This window comes from Penicillium riverlandense (assembly GCF_028828495.1).
Source record: "Penicillium riverlandense strain IBT 135883 chromosome Unknown utg000007l_segment0_segment0, whole genome shotgun sequence".
In the NCBI taxonomy this organism is placed as follows: Eukaryota; Fungi; Ascomycota; class Eurotiomycetes; order Eurotiales; family Aspergillaceae; genus Penicillium; species Penicillium riverlandense.
In genome coordinates, this window is record NW_026643198.1 from 2,295,008 (window position 1) to 2,312,446 (window position 17,439).

At 51.4% G+C, this 17,439-nt stretch overlaps 5 protein-coding genes across 5 annotated transcripts; 2 read left to right on the forward strand and 3 right to left on the reverse strand.

Annotated features, from left to right (window-relative positions):
• Window positions 1-129: 129 nt before the first annotated feature.
• On the forward strand, window positions 130-2,628 carry N7474_008513 (uncharacterized protein; the record flags this gene model as incomplete). Its single annotated transcript, XM_057199923.1, has 1 exon — window positions 130-2,628. The coding sequence occupies one exon, from the start codon at window positions 130-132 to the stop codon at window positions 2,626-2,628; it is 2,499 nt and encodes an 832-aa protein (XP_057050624.1).
• Window positions 2,629-3,508: 880 nt separating this feature from the next.
• On the reverse strand, window positions 3,509-5,718 carry znfA (putative C2H2 finger domain protein; the record flags this gene model as incomplete). The annotated part of the gene is made up of 3 exons (XM_057199924.1): window positions 3,509-4,046; window positions 4,100-5,212; window positions 5,276-5,718. 3 exons carry the CDS (start codon window positions 5,716-5,718, stop codon window positions 3,509-3,511), a joined length of 2,094 nt encoding a protein of 697 aa, XP_057050625.1.
• Window positions 5,719-8,880: 3,162 nt separating this feature from the next.
• Window positions 8,881-10,258, forward strand: dspC (dual specificity phosphatase YVH1; the record flags this gene model as incomplete). The annotated part of the gene is made up of 4 exons (XM_057199925.1): window positions 8,881-8,924; window positions 9,009-9,233; window positions 9,435-9,785; window positions 9,844-10,258. 4 exons carry the CDS (start codon window positions 8,881-8,883, stop codon window positions 10,256-10,258), a joined length of 1,035 nt encoding a protein of 344 aa, XP_057050626.1.
• A 3,131-nt stretch (window positions 10,259-13,389) lies between these two features.
• Window positions 13,390-14,741, reverse strand: N7474_008516 (NAD dependent epimerase/dehydratase; the record flags this gene model as incomplete). The annotated part of the gene is made up of 5 exons (XM_057199926.1): window positions 13,390-13,761; window positions 13,813-14,085; window positions 14,144-14,291; window positions 14,359-14,603; window positions 14,655-14,741. The coding sequence occupies 5 exons, from the start codon at window positions 14,739-14,741 to the stop codon at window positions 13,390-13,392; spliced, it is 1,125 nt and encodes a 374-aa protein (XP_057050627.1).
• Window positions 14,742-15,384: 643 nt separating this feature from the next.
• N7474_008517 (SDR family oxidoreductase) lies at window positions 15,385-16,723 on the reverse strand (the record flags this gene model as incomplete). Its single annotated transcript, XM_057199927.1, has 2 exons — window positions 15,385-16,640; window positions 16,693-16,723. 2 exons carry the CDS (start codon window positions 16,721-16,723, stop codon window positions 15,385-15,387), a joined length of 1,287 nt encoding a protein of 428 aa, XP_057050628.1.
• Window positions 16,724-17,439: the final 716 nt, after the last annotated feature.

Consider the following 17,439-nt stretch of genomic DNA (forward strand, 5'->3'; position numbering starts at 1 on the left):
CTCAGACGGGAAGATCGGGGTGTGATAGACCGATAACAGGGATGAAAAAACTTGCACTCCACTAGACTTCTGGCTCTTAAATAAATGATCATCCGTTGTTCAAGATGTGTCTGGCAACATTAGTCCAAGATGACTCGCCTTCTTTATTTCGCCTTGACCTTGGCCCTGTCGCCTAGGGCTGTCGCGGCTAGCCCTAAAAAGAATGTCACAGACATCGTTCCAGGCTTGTATGAGAATCAGATGGCATTTACTGCAGCCAGCTGGTACCTGCCTTATCAGAGCAAGCTCACCGATACAGAAAATGCCACAACCTGGGTTCAGATCGATTTGGGGGACAACGCGTCTCCCGTTGAGCAGGTACAAATATATCCGCTGGTTCAACCTCACTATTGGCCAGAAGCCATGCCATTCATCAGCTTTGCTTTTCCCAGCCGCTGGAAGGTTGAGGCTGATGACACGGACTCCTTTGGTAATCCAACTATGCTCATCGACCGTACCGACGAAGACCAGCCCAACCCAAGAGATACCATTCAGACAGTTCCCGTCGATCATAAACAAAGGGCTGGCCGTCGATATTTGCGGTTTACTGCCACAAAACTAGGTATAAGCATAGATGGGCAGCATTATCAGCTGGGTCTCTCAAAATTGAGCGCTCTGTCTGATGGAAATGATCTTGCTGAAGGCAAGGAAGTCGCTGTCGATCCCGTTCTGGGAAACAGCGGTGTTGTCAACCTTGGCTCAGATCCATACAACTCCGATCTGCCTATAAGCAACTCGTCGGGCTTGACTAGACCTCCAAGAGCAATGGGCGAAGGTGTGATCACTGACAATCCCGAAAATGTGATCGACCCTAAGGACTGGAAGCCGCCCCAACTGCTTGTGTCGACTCCTCTATCCAGTGTAGAGCTGGGTGATGGTGTGATCAAGGCTGCAATGGTCGACAACATCGGGTACTTGCTCAACGATTCCTTGGGCTCCATTGACAAGCTGGTGCACGACTTCCTCGCGCGCGCAGGAAAGCCAGCTCCCTCAAACCTGGACTACCCGATCGGGTACTGGGCACAATATCAGGGATCGAACGCTGCTCGGTTTTTGATGGGGGCTTCTAATACCTTGCGTTGGATCGACAATAGCGAGCTCCGCCGCCGAATGGAGGCCGTCGTCGCTACGATTGCTGAGTGTGCTGAACCAGATGGATACATAATGGGTTATCCGCAAGACCAAATGTTCCTGGGAGAGCATGCCGCATACACACGTTCATGGCTCACGCACGGGCTGATTGACACAGGTCTTACCGGTATTAAGAAAGCGTTCACTCTCCTGCGTGGTTACTATGACTGGTACAACAAGTATCCCCTACTCAAGCATTTGATGAGGGGATCAGTACAGGGTGCGCAGGGAATGGTTGCCAACACCCTGATGGCCCGCAGCCCTGTCGGAGCTCCCAAAGACGCGAATGTAATCCAACAATATTTCCAAATGAACTTTTGGCGCGACGGCCTTGCTGCGAGAGATCCTAGCATGATCTGGCAATATCCCTACGATCATCCACACACCTACCTCAGCACCAACATGGAAGCCTATGCAGATCTATACCTACTCACCGGTGACCAGCGGTACCACGACATGCTACTTGGCTACTGGGAGCTATTCTCCAAGCATTGGATCCACATCGGCGGTTCAACTGCCATTGTGGAATTCGGACAGTACCCACCAGACTCATATAGACTGGACGGCCTGACGGGGGAGCTTTGTGGAAATAGTTTCTGGATCCGCTTGAACCAGCGTTTACACTGGCTGGATCCGGATAATGAAGCCTACATGAGTCAAATCGAGCAGTCTATTTACAACGTCGTTCTCGCCAACCAGGACGGCGACAAGGGGATCATTTACCATGCTAACCTCGTCGGCCAAAAGGATTTCGAGGACCCGGCTGTGAGCCCCTATGGTAATGGCATGATCAATACCTGCTGCGAGGGCCAGGGCACGCGGACCCTGGGCTCACTCGCAGAGTTCATCTTCTCCAGCGCCAACGATCGTTCCGGTGTCTATGTGAATCTCTTCGACACCGCAGCGATTACCTGGTCGACGCAGGATAACCACAACGCAACTCTTAGCATGACAACACAGTTCCCATTTCACAACGATGTGCATATGACGTTTTCCTCGTCAAGCAAATCCCCACTCCGCGCCAACATCCGGATCCGCATCCCATCCTGGGCAGCAAGACCTATGCAACTTTCTATTAACCACAGCAACACCACCATCACGGGTCATCCCGGATCTTACCTATCAGTCGATCGCATGTGGTCTTCAGGAGACACTGTGTCATTCATTCTACCGACCGAATACCACTTGGAAGAGTACACAGGCGAATACGAGATCCCTGGCCACTCGCGTTATGCCCTCGAGTACGGTCCTGTGCTCATGGCCTTTGCTGGTGCCTTGAGCAACGCATCTATTAGTGTCTCTGGATCCAAACCTTCATCGCTTGTTGGTATGCTTCAAGACAATGGTCAGCCACTGCATTCCTCGATCCCGGGGTATGAATCATATGAAGTTATGCCGTACTGGCAGATTGAGCATCAGAATTTCACTTGTTTTCCTGTTCTTGACGTGCCTAGTTAAATGGTGAAGAGAGGACACGAAATGCAGTGTTGAATAATAATGCACCGGTCATACATATAGTAGTTCCCCGACGAAATCCCTAAAGAAGGCAACGCGTCCAAACCCAGAGCACAGACAGCACAGAGTCAATCCTTTGAGGCCTAGCATGCAGAACATCTATGTACAAAACACGCTAGCAGGCCTCCCATCTCAACAGCACCGCACATCCATATGTATAAGGGTGGGTGTCGGGCCGGATGTGTATGAGCAGAAAGACAGAAAGAAAGCCGCAATGAAAACGCACAAAGACGCGGCCTGACCCTCAGATAAAGATGAAACAAACCATGAAACCCAACCGCGTAGTTAACTATCATAGCCCATAATGACTCCACTTGATGTAAGAAATGATGCACCAGGTATACACACGAAGGTTCGCTCGAGTAATCACACGGCAAGAAAACCACCCGGAAAACTGAACACCCACCACTTCCCCATGTAAAAAGAAAGGCTAAAAAGAGATCGTGTCGCGTCGTAAATCCTGTGTAGCTTGACGGATTTTTTTCTTGTAAGGTCCCTGCTATTCTAGTTGCGCGAAGACTTTTTGATTTCGAGAATGTCTGGTCCATGGCCGACTAGGGAAAACAGTGTGAGGTTGAAAGAAAAGGCGAAAGAGTCAACCTCCGTTTGGTAGAAGAGAGGGATCTTGACTAGTTGAGAATGGGTAGAGGATGGATAGGGGTCTTGTCTTGTCCGTTGTGTTGATGGAATAAGATTCCTGCCAACCAACCCCATCCTCTTTGGTCCCAGGCGCACAAAATGCAAGATGGGACAATCTCGGCTGAGGCAGAATGGCCATGTAAGAGGGGAGAGCCTTCAATTTAAAAAAGTGTCAGACCCATTGTCATCTCTCGCTGAGAACCTCGTCAATCGTATTGGAAGTCAGTGATCCGGCTGAAGGCTGAGTAGCAGAGCCTGATCCGCTAGCGGAATGTAGAGCTTTATCCTTTCGAGGCTCGGGCAGCTGCTCTTCCTTCATGCAAGCATTCTCCAAGATATTGGTCCATTTCCCACTACTTCCTGCATGGCTGTGCTTCAAATGTTGTCGGAAATGATCGGCACGGAAGAATTTCTTCGCGTTGTTGCACTCGCCATACTTGTGCACAGTAGTCAGATGTTCAAACCGCCGGTCCCAATCTGGTTGGGGGAAGTTCGGGAACTCCTCTCCGCAGTAACCACATGTGTCGTGAGAAGGCCCAGCAGTAGTCTGGGCGGAGGGAGCTGCAGAGCCATGAAAAGCGGATTGATAGTTTGGTAGAGCGGCGCATGACCATGAATGAGGTCGGAGGTGAAGAGAATTCTGGTGACGTTCTGCTTCGTTCTTGTTCTTGAATCTGTTGTTGCAATACTGACATGAGTACTGCTTCTCCATCTCATGAACTCTGGGAAATAAATCAGCTAGGAACAGTCCGGATGTGAAGTAGTCTCTGCATACCGTAGATCGTCCGGATTATCAAACTTTTTGGGCTTCTTTGGACAGCAGTCGCAAATGTAAAGCCCGCTCATCTTTGAGCTTGCTCCTTTAGAGATATTCAAATTAGCCGGCATTGGTATCTTCCCGGTCGTGTCCGTGATCGGCGGTTCCAGCGAGTTGGACCCCGAAATGCCTCTGGACACGGCCGGATGAATGAGTGGGGCTCCAGCAGAGGCGCTTGGATTCATGATTGACTTCTCATGGAAGGTATCGAGATCTGAGCTGGGGGAGAGGCCGCCTGGAGACGGTCGATCGTAAGGTGACAAACTGGTCATGCTGCTATTTCCAATCGACAGGGTGGACGAGTACGAGCCGGAGGTGTGGATGCTCAAGGACGATCCGGCCGATAGGGTCCGGTGGCTTGGAGCATAACTGTTGTTCACTGACAGCGTGTTCGAAAAGGGTTGCCCACTCTTCCGCCGCTGGGATAGATCACTACTGCTCATGGTTACGCGCAAAGTGGGGTGTCTATCGTCGGTCATCGGTTCTCGTGGGGGTGAAGATGCTCGCCGCTTCATGCCCTGCTTCGAAGTTTCTGCGTAAGGAGGTGTCGGTTCCCGGATAACAAATTGTCGCGGGGCCGCAGGCTCATCGGTAGAGAATTCGCCCTCGAGATCTGAGAAAACCCCTTGGTCGTAGCTACCCCGGTTCGATCGGCTTGGTAGACTGATGCTATCCTCTCGTTGGGGCGTCGTTCCGCCATATCGACGCCGGTAACCGTGATGATCGTAATCCAACGCCGCGGATGGTAAGATACTCTCTAAACTCGGACTGCGGCCATCAATGTACTCTCTCCTCCAGCCAACTTTGGTCCTGGGCGACACTCCTCCGGACTGGGGGCTGTTATGCCATTTCACATCTAACGTTGAGCTCTCTGATGGACCGGGGGAGGGAATATTGCTCGTCGTTCGTGAAGGTACCGTGAGTGCTGGCACCGAGCCTCGATTTTCCGTGCCCTGGCTAATCGATCCCCGAGGGGACAACGGTTTTCCAATCTTTGATAACAGGTGCTGATCATATGCATTGGACGAGTCTTGCACACTGCGTAATGAGAAATTGCGCTCTCCTTTCAAACTATAACAGAGTTAGCGCATCGAAAAGCGTACATGTTGTTAGGTCTTGAGCAAAACTACTCACACTGGGCCAGATTGGTTAACCGACACGGAATTGGGGAATCCTTCATCGGCTGGTGGAGGCGGTGCAATCATGATTTGGGCCTCCGGGCTCCGGGATACTGGTACGCCACTCTGTCGGCCTTCGAAGTCGTCATCCACTGCCATGCGATCACTTTGAAGAACCGACTCTGCCCGTCGATGACCTCCAAACAAGCTCGAGTTCGGATTAATAGGTGCAAGATGACTTGGCTTTTCTGAATTAGCGTGTAGCCAGCCTGCATCATAGCCGTTGTCCAGATCATGGATCCTCGGAGGTGGTGGTAATGGTGGAGGAGCGGTGTTCATAGCGGTTCGTGATGGGATGGGCATCGGGCCGTGTGATGAGAATGGCATCTCCGGCATAATGTGCGCAGATCGATCGGGGAAGCCGCGGTAGCTGTGATCTCGGAAATCATGGGAGTACATGGACGGCGGCGAGATCAATCGTGGGTGATTCATTCCAGAAAGGCCGATATGGTGAGAACCGGTGGGCGTCCAACATGGGCGAGCCCAGATTGGAGCAAATCAAGCCTCTCGCGGTGTGAGGAATCCAGAATTGATAAGCAGGTTGAAATCCAGATTGCCCAGTGTGTTGTTCTCGCAGCAATAGCCCAATCCAGTTGAGCGCAAACGTCGGTCGTGGAACCGGCTTCGATTCCTAAGCGGGCCGTCAACCAGCCTCTCGCTCACCCTGCCTTTGATGCTTTTGAACAAGAAGGTCCAGCTTCTAAACTCCTGGCCGTGACTATTCGGGTAAATCGGTTTTGAGGCGGCACACACGCGAGTCGCAAATGGTGGGGTTATTGGCAACGAAAGTCAAGCCTGCGTCTCCCCGGTCAGCATGGAGAAGAGGCACTGATGCGGTAACCGCGACTTCAGCCCTACCTTGCGCAAACCCTTGTTCGTCGATCCGACAATTTGCTGCTTCATGCGCCGAGACGGTTTCCGGCTACTAGTCGCACACGGCCGAGGTGTATTGTTTCCCATAGAAACCTGGTGGATGGTAACAATTCACTGGCGGGAAGAGGGTGGACAACCATACATGGTTTGAGAAAGTCGGATGGGGACGGTGTAAAAGAGTAGGTCAATCTGCGACAGACCGACAGTTGGCGCGCGGTACAGTATAAGGGCGTGTCTCCGCTAATAAAAGCACAATTGGCCCGCGTCTGGCGGGATACAGAACCGGGTGGCTAAGGAACGAAGGCGAAAAGGGCAAAGTTTAAAACGCACAAAAATACAAAGAGATGGAGAAGTGGAATGATGATTGGCGCACAATCCAGAGGGATCTCTCGACCGGCGCGAAGGGCCACTATTAGCAAGAGTGAGGACGGCGCGCGATAGGGCAGAACAGTGATCTCATCCTCAGCTCTGGTGGCGCGGGGGGTGTGATGGGGGACGTGGGTGGTGGGAAGGGGAGAGCTGAGCAGGGACTGTCGTGTAGCTGAGGAAGGGAAGACGAGAGCCAACGAGCAACGCTGAGGCAAAATACCAGTATATGTATGGACTGTCATGGGTTACATACGGGTACGGCGGTGGGGAATTCAAGGAGAAGAAAATAGTTTACAGAAAGAGGATCAGGATCGTCCGATCTGGAGAGTAATATGTAATAACCGCGTGGAACGGTTGCCACGTTGGATGACACACGACCTGAATATGTAACTTATCGTGGTAAGGCTGGGGGGAATGGCTTTTAAACTCGAAACCCGGCCAGTTTTACCTACATCCTTACTAGTTTGGCCCGCCGAAATTAAGGCTAGACCGCTGATCGAGTGATAGTTTCGCTCGTATAGTTACTGGACGCCTCAAGAGGCGTTGAATAATAAGTTATCACTACTACTGCTTAGTATGTCCGGGCAGACTTTCAGCCAGTCTGCGGTGAAGAATCCGGCGGGTGGCGGCACTCCAACTCCACTTCTCTGACATCCGGAGCAGGCGGAACCCCCTGGTGCGTCTCACACGAGAGCGAAGGGATGCAGAGTCGAGAGAGAACATTCTTAAAGGCCGATCTATTGCCTCCACATCACCGCGGACAACGGTGAGTGGTCGTTGGCCTTGACCCACGGACAGGGGAGTCTTAGCGGGTTCCACTTAGGGCCCGGGATGCATTGCACTGCCACATTATTGTCGGTCCACTGTCATTTTGCTCATTCTGGCTGATTTCAGCAGGAGGGGCACGGTAGGGCGAGCAATGGGCGGTGCGCAATAATAGGGGGAACCCCACGGAGCAGCGAATAAGAACGTAAAAAAGAAAAAGAAGCAGCACCTCTCGAAATATAACCAGAAAACCACGGGCGATGAGTAATCACCATGGGTAAGTAAAGTTGGGGCTTGGCTTTTTCCCAAGGTTCTGTCGCCTGGAACGCTTGGAACTGAGCTACTAGTTAGTTACTCTCCGGCGACGCGGGATGAAGCAAGCGAGCAAGGAGGAACACAAACCTGGGCAAATCGCCCTCTTTTCCCTCTCACAGCCGACACTTGTCAGACCCGCGAGTCTTAGACATGACTCGGGCTAAACTCAGGCTAACGTTAGCCTTGCGAACACTACAAGGCTATGCACGTCCTAGATGCATCTCAGCCTTTCTGGCAGCTCGATCCAAATCGCTGACTTGTGGGTGGCAACGGGGGTCTTGGCGGATTGATTCGTACCCAAGCCTAGACAAGCCTAGTCGCAGTACGTACTCCATAGTCTTGCACATTTCCAATCGATCGCGGCCAGTCCAGGTCCACGGGGTGGCCGACGTTTATCCCGTATCGGTGTCGGCAACTAAGCACAAACAGGATTTGGCAGAACCACAGTCTTGGCGGGAGCGTTACTGTAAACAGTAAACAATCACGGTTTCAACCGTCCCGTGGAAACCCGTGTTGTAGCCGGTCAGCCTTAAGCCCTAGAGGGCTGCAGCGCGTGGGCGCCAGCCGCCATGTCCGAAAGGAGTGTAGTGTCCCACAGAAGGTTGGCCACAGCAACGTGTCGAAAAGTTCGGCGTGCGTAAGCCCCTTGCATCACTGATGCTGTGAAGCGTGAACTTTCTCGGCTACCTATCACACATGGTGGCTGTTTGGTTTGGCCACGCTGGGTACATTTCAGCTCGATGGTGGTGGCAATCTGAGGAATCAGGACCTAAGATGTATGTATGTACGTATGGAATTTGTTAAAATGCGGAGTGTAGTTAAGTGGATATTGTCCAGAGTCTCGGATCAGCCTGCCCCAGTGAACGGGGATCTGGTAAAGTAATTATTGCCGATGTTTTGGTCTGGGCGAATCAAATAGACGATGCCAAGTACAGAAGTTGGACAATGAACATTTCCTAGAGCGCGGCGTAGCATACGGTACAGTTGATGCCTGAGGCCGGAAATAGCCCTTGCCCTAATTCCTTATCTGGGCTAGTTTGCCTCGGCCCTTATCTTTCCCCTAGTCAGAGCCTGTCGGACGGGAGTTGCAGGGTACAGTGACTACTCTGCACGGTCCGAGATCAATTATTGCAATTATTTCGTGTCTGATCTGCATATTCTACAAGATCTACAACATCCTAACAACACACCTTTGCACATGAAGGGTGAAGGTGAAGTCCACCTCTGACCACCACCACCATGGCCATGAATCGCATCTCAGGCCATAATCTCTACATCGGAGGGTTAGTAGTATCCTAATCCAGGTCCTCCGTTGATGAAATTCAACTGCTATTGTTGTTATGGCTGCCGCTAACCCCTAGCTGCAGGATTTTCTGCCTCAAAAACAAAGCTGCGATGGCCAGGGAAAATATCACCCATGTGCTGTCCGTGCTTCGACTGAACACAGCTGAGGAGACAACATTTGCACCCTATCGCCATCATTTCATCGATGTCGATGATGTCGATGATGAGAACCTTCTGGAGCATTTCCCCACCGCCATCAAGTTCATCCAGGCCGGGTTGGATACCGGGGGCGGCGTGCTTGTACATTGGTTAGTCCATTTGTTTCTTTCACGTCTTGCCACCACCTGCCTAAAACCACTTGGTTTTCTTTCCTTTTCGCCTGTCCGAGGTGTTGTGCGCCTTGTGGCTTCATGCCTCCTACGTCATTACGTGCCTATAAAGTGCGATCTGCGCGTGGCTGGAATCCACTCTTCATCTACTTCTGGCGGTGACTGACAATGCCGATGCAGTGCAATGGGCAAGTCCCGCTCCGCTACTATCTGTCTTGCCTACCTGCTCCACCAGCAGCCTGGGACGCTCACGCCGCAATCTGCGCTGGCGCAGTTGAGGGAGTGCCGGCCGCTATGTGAGCCAAATGACGGCTTTATGGAACAGCTCGTGCTGTACCACGAGATGGGCTGCCCAGAAGATGTCACCAGCCAGCCTGCGTACCAGCGGTGGTTGTATCGTCGCGACGTCGAGGAAAGTGTAGCGTGTGGCCGGGCCCCCGAAATGAAGTCCGTTCGGTTCGAAGACGAACAACCACTTCATCCCCAGCAGGAAGCAGACCGGGCGGTGGAGATCAAATGCCGGAAATGCAGGTACATATCGCCCCCCAAAATCTATACGATGAAACGTACCTAACCGATTATCGACCAGGCGCAAGCTGGCAACATCCCCATTCATCATTCCTCACGAGTTGGGAAAGAACACTGTCAAATCCCAGGCAAATAAGGACTGCGCGCACATCTTCTTACATCCGCTTACATGGATGCGCCCGAGTTTGTTCCCATCGTCACCAGAAGATGGGTCAGAAGACGCCCCATTATCCGGGCGTCTGACCTGCCCCAACGCTGCCTGCGGGGCCAATATCGGAAAATTCGCATGGCAAGGCATGCAATGCAGCTGCGGTGGCTGGGTGGTGCCTGCGATCGGTCTTGCTAAGGCTCGAGTGGATATGGCGAACCAAGCGGACATGGCGCGAGGCGCTCCCGCCACGCTCGGCATCCGCCTGCCTCCGGGAATGCGGTCCTCTGAATCCAACGGCTCTGGTTCGGGGCGTGGGAATCTTTGAGGCCGACGCTTCGAATAATACCATGACCATTGGGCATGTAGCGCATATGCATATCCATACAGATTTACGACCCATGATTATATGTTACTTGCAAAATACCCAATCAAATTCATTATCGAGGCCATGGCGATCTCTGCCAGCCCCGACCACATACCTGAAGCAACCTGCTCTTTGAGGATATACCGGACGGGCCCACTTGCGTCATGTGGAGTGCCGGGCGCTTTCTCAAACTTTTCGAGAATCGGAAAAGAGTTATCGTGGCTGAAGTCTGAACAGATTCGTGTATCCGCAAACCCGGGCGCCACGGCGTTTCAGGGCTATTACCCAGGCGTCAACGTTTGGCCCTTGTCAGCTTCCTATTCCGGCATTAAGATTTTATTTATGAAAATACTGTAGTTGGTCTCGCCCGACTCTCGACGCGCCAGCCTTATTGCAAATACACTGGTTGGCCCCTAGTAGTCAGTTCTATATGTAAACATAAATCTAAAGCGGTGTATTTACTAGGCTAACCCTACGCCTTACGCAGCCTTGTACGACGGGGCACACAACAAATCGCTAACTCCTTCACACGGACAATTGAGACTCAATCCTCTGTGAATTTAACTATATGAAGTATACAAAGTATTGAAATTACTCTTTTAGTTAAATGACTGGCCCTGGTATAGCTAAGACCATGCACACGAACCAGCCAACCATCGCTTTCCTTCCCCTCCAGCCCACCCTCGGCCCAGGCTGTCAACAGGGAAGGAGATGACGGCGGTTGGTGCTCCAACGAGGGAGGCTGTGCAAAAGCGGGTCTGCTCCTCGCCTTCCTGATTGGACCCGCGTCCCCGGGATGTATGCGTATTACCGGTCAGGTATGGTTATGGTTTTCTATCATTTCCATGGACTTTCTTATTATGTATTTAAAAACAGGCTGCGGATGGCCTGGTGGAGCTTTTGTGTGTCAGTAGTAACAAGCCGTATATGTAACTACCTCGGCAGGTACGTCAAACTTAAGCATGGTATCTAAAACTTTCCCTTTAGAGGCTAAGACCTTGAGAGCTGCTTCCTCGTGCAGGGGAGAGCTCCGAGCTAGTAGTGGGGCCATGCCAAGTGAAACTCCGCGGCCTGATATCATCCAAGCTTCCTTCCTTCCTTTAGTTAGCTCCCCCGATAATGCTACATAACTATCCCATATAGAGTTCAGTATGGAGGAAATATAAAGAGATTGTAATTGTGACCTGCACAGATCTGTGACACTCGGCTGCGGTTTCAGATTCAGCCTACTACTGACTTGCAAGTTGGAACACTGTTTCTTATCTTCTCCCTAATCCACATCGGTGCCAAGTTATAATTTCTTGGCCATTCCCGTCGGTTATTACTGCGGTTGGATCGACTTCTTCCCCTCCAAAAACCACCATTTACATGAGTGCCAGATGCAAGGCAAATGATTGATCTACAAATCCTCCCCACACACAACGCACCGTGCAAGAAACAAATGCGTCCTGCTTTTGGGTCAACGTTCAAGCTCGGCAGCATTGCACAGCCCCCTTCCCCACTGTCTTGACCCAAATAAGCTGGAGAAAGACACGGTCCACTTATCTCAACTATAGCCTTAACGGGTGTAGACATGGATCCGTAACGCATCGTTACTCCGCATATGTATGTAGCCGGCGATCATCGGTCTTCCAAAACGTGTTATTGTAAACTCGAAGCTTTATTCGAAGGATTCCGACATCATACATACCCTCGGCTCAAGCCCGCGAGTTTTATACTTTCTCGGGGCAGGCGTTGTCCGCCTGATGCAAGACGGTGTGAGAAGTAATCTAGAAGAATGAAAGAGTGCTGTGTTGCCGACGTGCACTGTACACTATGGTATTGGAATATTAAGTGGAAGCCTATCTAAATCATGGGGACCTTACAGATATGTGGCTACCACCTGTGCAAGCAAGTGTGAGTTTCCTACCAACTACAGCAGTAGTTACTGCCTGGCAGGAATGAATCAAACTTTCGGTCCCTATTGGATTCTATCCTGCTGACCATGTCTGGTGGTCTGGATTGTGGACGAAGTACTGTGTGGCATTGCTAGGCAACTAAGTTAGCTTTGCAAAGACTTGGCTCACATTACGAATGCATAGTACGTACTATGAGTACCAGGCTACTGCGTACTGAAAACCAAGATACAGCCATATTGAAGCCTGTTGGGATTGACTATCAAAGATCGCACAACACGAACACGACACAGAACTCGTATATGGTTATCAAAAGTCCGCTCGATAGGAGCATCTCGTGCAAATCGATTGGCTTGATTCTCCCTCTATGACGTAGCCAATCTCTGCCTGGTAAGGCTGATCGAGCTGCATCAAATCAGGCATCCCGTTCAAATAACTATCCTGGCTATTGCTGCAGCATTCTCTGGCGAGCGACTCCACGTTTCAAACTCGTGCAAGCACGGGCCCGATCGACATGCGCCTCGCCTCGTATGTTCGTAAACGGCGAACACAATGCAAAATGACGAGGAGTCAATAATCTAGACGCCCACTAAGACAGAGGTGAGGTGGCCTAAGGCGGGGTATTCTCATGGTTGCAAGCGCAAGCACGCCGCGCAACTACTACTGTAAACAGCGAGAGAAAACAGCCCTACTAACTAGTGCTTATCATTCCCCGTCCGCTCCGTTTTTTGCTTTTGTACATGCAAAGATCTGCGAAATGATAGCATGGTAGCACGCAAGGCCACCGCTGTCGTGGCAGCGGGTGATTCACCGCAAATTCCCCGACGACAGGGGTGTTGGCGGGAGTAGATGCCCGCGGCATTGCCTAGAGCGGGAGATGATCGTACGCACCGCCTAACCGGAAACAGGAGGGTATATATGCCCCCTACTCCGTATATAGACAGGATGCTGCCGGGTGGGGATTTCCCAATCTAGACTGCCGCTGCTTTTATGAGGGCGCTCAGGCTCCGGCTCACTGAGTAATGTTAGCACGGGCTTGGGCTTGGTGATTATGCATAGGGTAGTCACACGTGTGATGACTAGCTCTTAGTGAGCGCTTATTGGATGAACGTTGATCACTTAGTGAAATACTCAGGCAGTCAATACTATATATTCGCTCAGAGGTGAGCAACGCAAACAAACACCATCTCAAGCACACTAAATGACACGACTTTGGATCATAGACTCAACAGCGTCAGTGACACTGGCTTCAAGACCAATGTACTCCCACTTGCCATCCTTTTTCCCGTTAGCTAGGATCGCCAGACTGTGGCGCATGTCGAATCCCGTCGGATGTACCCCCGGGGGCAAGATTTGGGAAGGGTTTCCCTCCGGGACTCGGTTCTTGAGAGCAGGAAAATTCTTGCGGATGATGTTGACCACCAATTGCGGTGTGATGAGCCCCGAGACGAGAAGAATCCGCTGGTTTGCTGCTGCGGGATTCTCCAGTGCATCAACATGGCTCTGGGCCACGTCACGCACGTCCACCTGAGCATAGTGCATTAGCCAGAGTTGCTCGATAGGGTGTTCCTGTTTAATGACCAGTCGACTGAGTTTCGAGGCCGAAGAAGGAAAACTTACAAAAAAGTAAAAAGGGAACGTCAACCCTTGAATTTCCTTGTAAGTTCCGTCAATGAAGCTTGCGATGGCAAATTGATTGGTCTCATTGATAGACTTGGGACCCTCGATCGGGTGGATCATTGGGCCGGTGATGATGTCCGGGTTTATCACGACCAGGTCGTAGGAGGGGGAATTCTGTTTCATGAACTCCCACGCAGCCGCCTCGGCTTGGGTCTTGGACACGTTGTATCCAAGAACGGTATCCTTTCTCTCGATGGCTTGCTCAGCCGTCACCTATGTCTAGGTGAGATACGTGTGACCCGATGATGAAATAGATGCTATCTTTGCTTACAGGATTCCAATCTTTCTCCGTGTACGGCTTTCCTTCCCTAGACTCATCTTCGAAGGAGTTGAGCACGGATACGGCACTTCCCAGCAGGATAAAGCGTTTCAAGACGGTGCCACCGTGGTGGTGGGCGGCCCGCAGAATCTCAGTAGTTCTGAGGATGTGAGCTACACTTCGGAAGACTACTTCTTCATTGGCGGGCCGGATTGGAATTCACTTACCCTTTCACGGCGGGCTCGATTACCTCCTTCTGAATATCAGACACCTGGAACGTCACTGGAGATGCCGTATGGATCACGTAGTTGAACGGCGCCTTTGTGCTCTGGAAAAGATTGTCGAAAGGTCCGGAGATGGTGAAATCCGCGACGATCGCAAATTCCACCTTGCCCTTCCAAGTCGGGTGGGTTTTGATGATATCATCTGCCTTTTTCTGAGAGCGCACCGTCGCGGTGACGGAGTATCCACGCTACTGGCTAGTTAGCGGCCTAGCGCGCCGGGTGCGGCCCAATATGCATACATCTATCAGAATGGAGAGGATATGAGAGGCGACGAAGCCATTGGCGCCTGTCAGCAGGACGCGTGGGCCTTCACCAGCGCTTGGCATCGTTCAGGAGCGCGTTCAAATAATTCAGAAAATGGGTTTAGTAAATTATTGGTAATTGCATGTTCATAGGTCTTTTATGCGGTAACAGTCAGGCTGGTCGCTAGAGTATATATATGTGTGTACGAATATTTTGTTTGTGTTCAGTGAGGTCATTTTCTTGACACAGGACCTTCCGGCCAATGCCGCATTTCCTGACAGGTTGTAATCTATTATTCAGCAGACATTGTCATTAACGTCATGTCCAAAAACCATTTTTTTTGATTAATTTGGCCGACGGGGACTGAGTCATCCCGATCGATAAGGGAAACGTGGGTAGATTGAGGGTGTATTGAGCGCAGGGCTCGGGTGTGTGAGACATACAGAAGATTTCCATTCCGACCATTCATTGAAGCATCTATCATAGGTCAGAGCATCATTGGACCTTGTGATATCGCTCAAAGCATCGTTGATTCTGAGATAATAATAATAATAGGTCGAAAACTGCAAATGCCTACTAGTGGCCGGCAATTTTTGCCAAGCCAGTGTCGATCGATCGACCAGCCGAGCCAACTTAATGCCAGGTAAAGTTTGTCAAGTACTCCGGGTTTCGTTTCAGCTCGGAAAAGTAGGGAAAAATTACTGACTGATGATCTAATACCATAAATCAATCCGCAGAATATCCTAGAAGTCCTGTCGGAGCTGCTCCACTGGCGGCAGAACCCCCCTCTTTTTCCAGCTTTTGAAAAGTATCTTCCAGTTCCTCCCACGTGTCCGCATACCCGGTCCATCCTAGCTTGCGAGCCTTGCTCATACTTGCTACACAGCTCCAGTCTCGGCCCATGGTCAATACGAGGAAATCCCACGTCGCCTTGTCCCATGCCTCCTGGTCCAGATGGTACTTATCCCGTAATCGACCCCAGGCGGCTTTCACATCCGCTCGACGCGCCCACTTCTCTGGGTCCACCTGCAGAAAGAGGGTGGGAGAATTATCCACCAGGGGGTCTGAAGTGAGACCTAGAGATGATGCTCTCGCCTTGATTGGTGGCCGGTTCTGCATCCGGATCGTCGACGACTCGTAATCTTTGAACCCCTTGGTGTCTGGGACCCCGCCACTCGGGAACATCGGGTTCGGAATCGTGCACCCGAACCGGGCAGCCAGACGAGGCCACAGGTTCTGAAAGGACTCCGTGTCGCCGTTTATCACGTTGAAGATGTGATTGCCCGCTCCGGGGGCCTGCGCGGCCCAAAGGCAGAATTTAGCGTGTAGGTTCGCCGATGTCCAGCAGTTGAATGTAAAATAATTGGCCTTGCTACCGGGAAATGGCAGCTCGGAGCCTGGAAGAGCCTTGCTAACCGCACAGTAGAGCCCAATTGAGGTAGCCTCGTTCATGAAGTTGCCTCTAGCGTATCCGAGTACATCCTCGGGCAGGGTAACCACCCATTCCCATTGGCTATTGACGGCGGCATCGGCGAGGACCCTCTGTTGCTCATAGTAGAATATAGGAGGCCAGGAGTCACTCCCCTCGCCATCCGGCAATAACGGGTCGTCTTCTAAGAAGGGCTGCTTGCCCTGTCCCAGATGGACGCCATACTGCTTTAAGCCACAAGTGAGAATGAAACGCTTGATCCTTCTGTCAGCCCCAGCAACAGCGAGGGCTTGGAGGAAATTGTGCAGGAGCGCCACGTTTACTCGCAACAATTCTGTCTCATCGTCTCGGGCGAGGTAAGCACAGAAATAGATATATTCGGCTGAGACCCCGCGCAGGTGGTGGGCCATGTCTTCTGCAGAGCCCTGGAGGTCCAGGGTGACATGCTGGATCTTGGGGTGCTGGTAGCCAGGGTTGCGGCGCGATAATGCGTAGATCTTGTCATAGGACGAGTCCTTGACGAGGTGGTGAACAATGGCACTCCCGGTCATGCCTGATTATCTGGTTAGATTCGTAGGACGCTGTGGCAAACGAGTGGGACATACCGGTGGCACCAGTTACAATGGCGGAAGGCATGTTGAATGAGACGGGAGGATCCCAAATTATTAAAGCTTGGATGATGGGTTGCGCTACTGTCGTGCAGGTGCCCTCGATTTATTGGCGACCGTAGGCATCTACGTCATCGTTAGATCTTTGGTGCTAGATATGGCAAGAGTTGACCGATAGAGAGTGACGTTATCTGCCGTTGCTCTCATTTCCAATTCTACAAATATTGGGAGTTACTCTATTGTATGATTAGTAGGAGTTTGATCTGCCGCGCCACCAATGAACGACAGTGCTTGTCGCCACCGCATGAAAGCTGGGAAGTCTAAAATCAAGACAATTCGAAAACGGTGTAGGGACTGATGCCGGTACAGTAAGGACCCACTTTATGATCTATTATGATTCAGGTTCTATGTCCGGCGCACGGTACCAAACAGCTGCAGCTTAGACCTAATTCTGATGATGGTGCGCTTTCGCAGCCGGTAGCTTTTGCAAGGGGCACGACAAAGTGTTTCCTGGACAATACCAGGCTGCTCAGCGCCGTGCTAATTCTACTCGGTGAGCAAGCAGCGAGCGTGAGTACGTGAGTACCCCCCAAGGAAACATAAACCTGCCATCACCAGCGAGCAAGAATCAGGCACGTAAAGGTTGGTATTCTATTATTCGGAAAGTATGCACAGAATTAAATCGGATTGACCTTTTAAAACATCTGACACGCGTATTTTGGCCGTCAATCCGACATTCTGGGC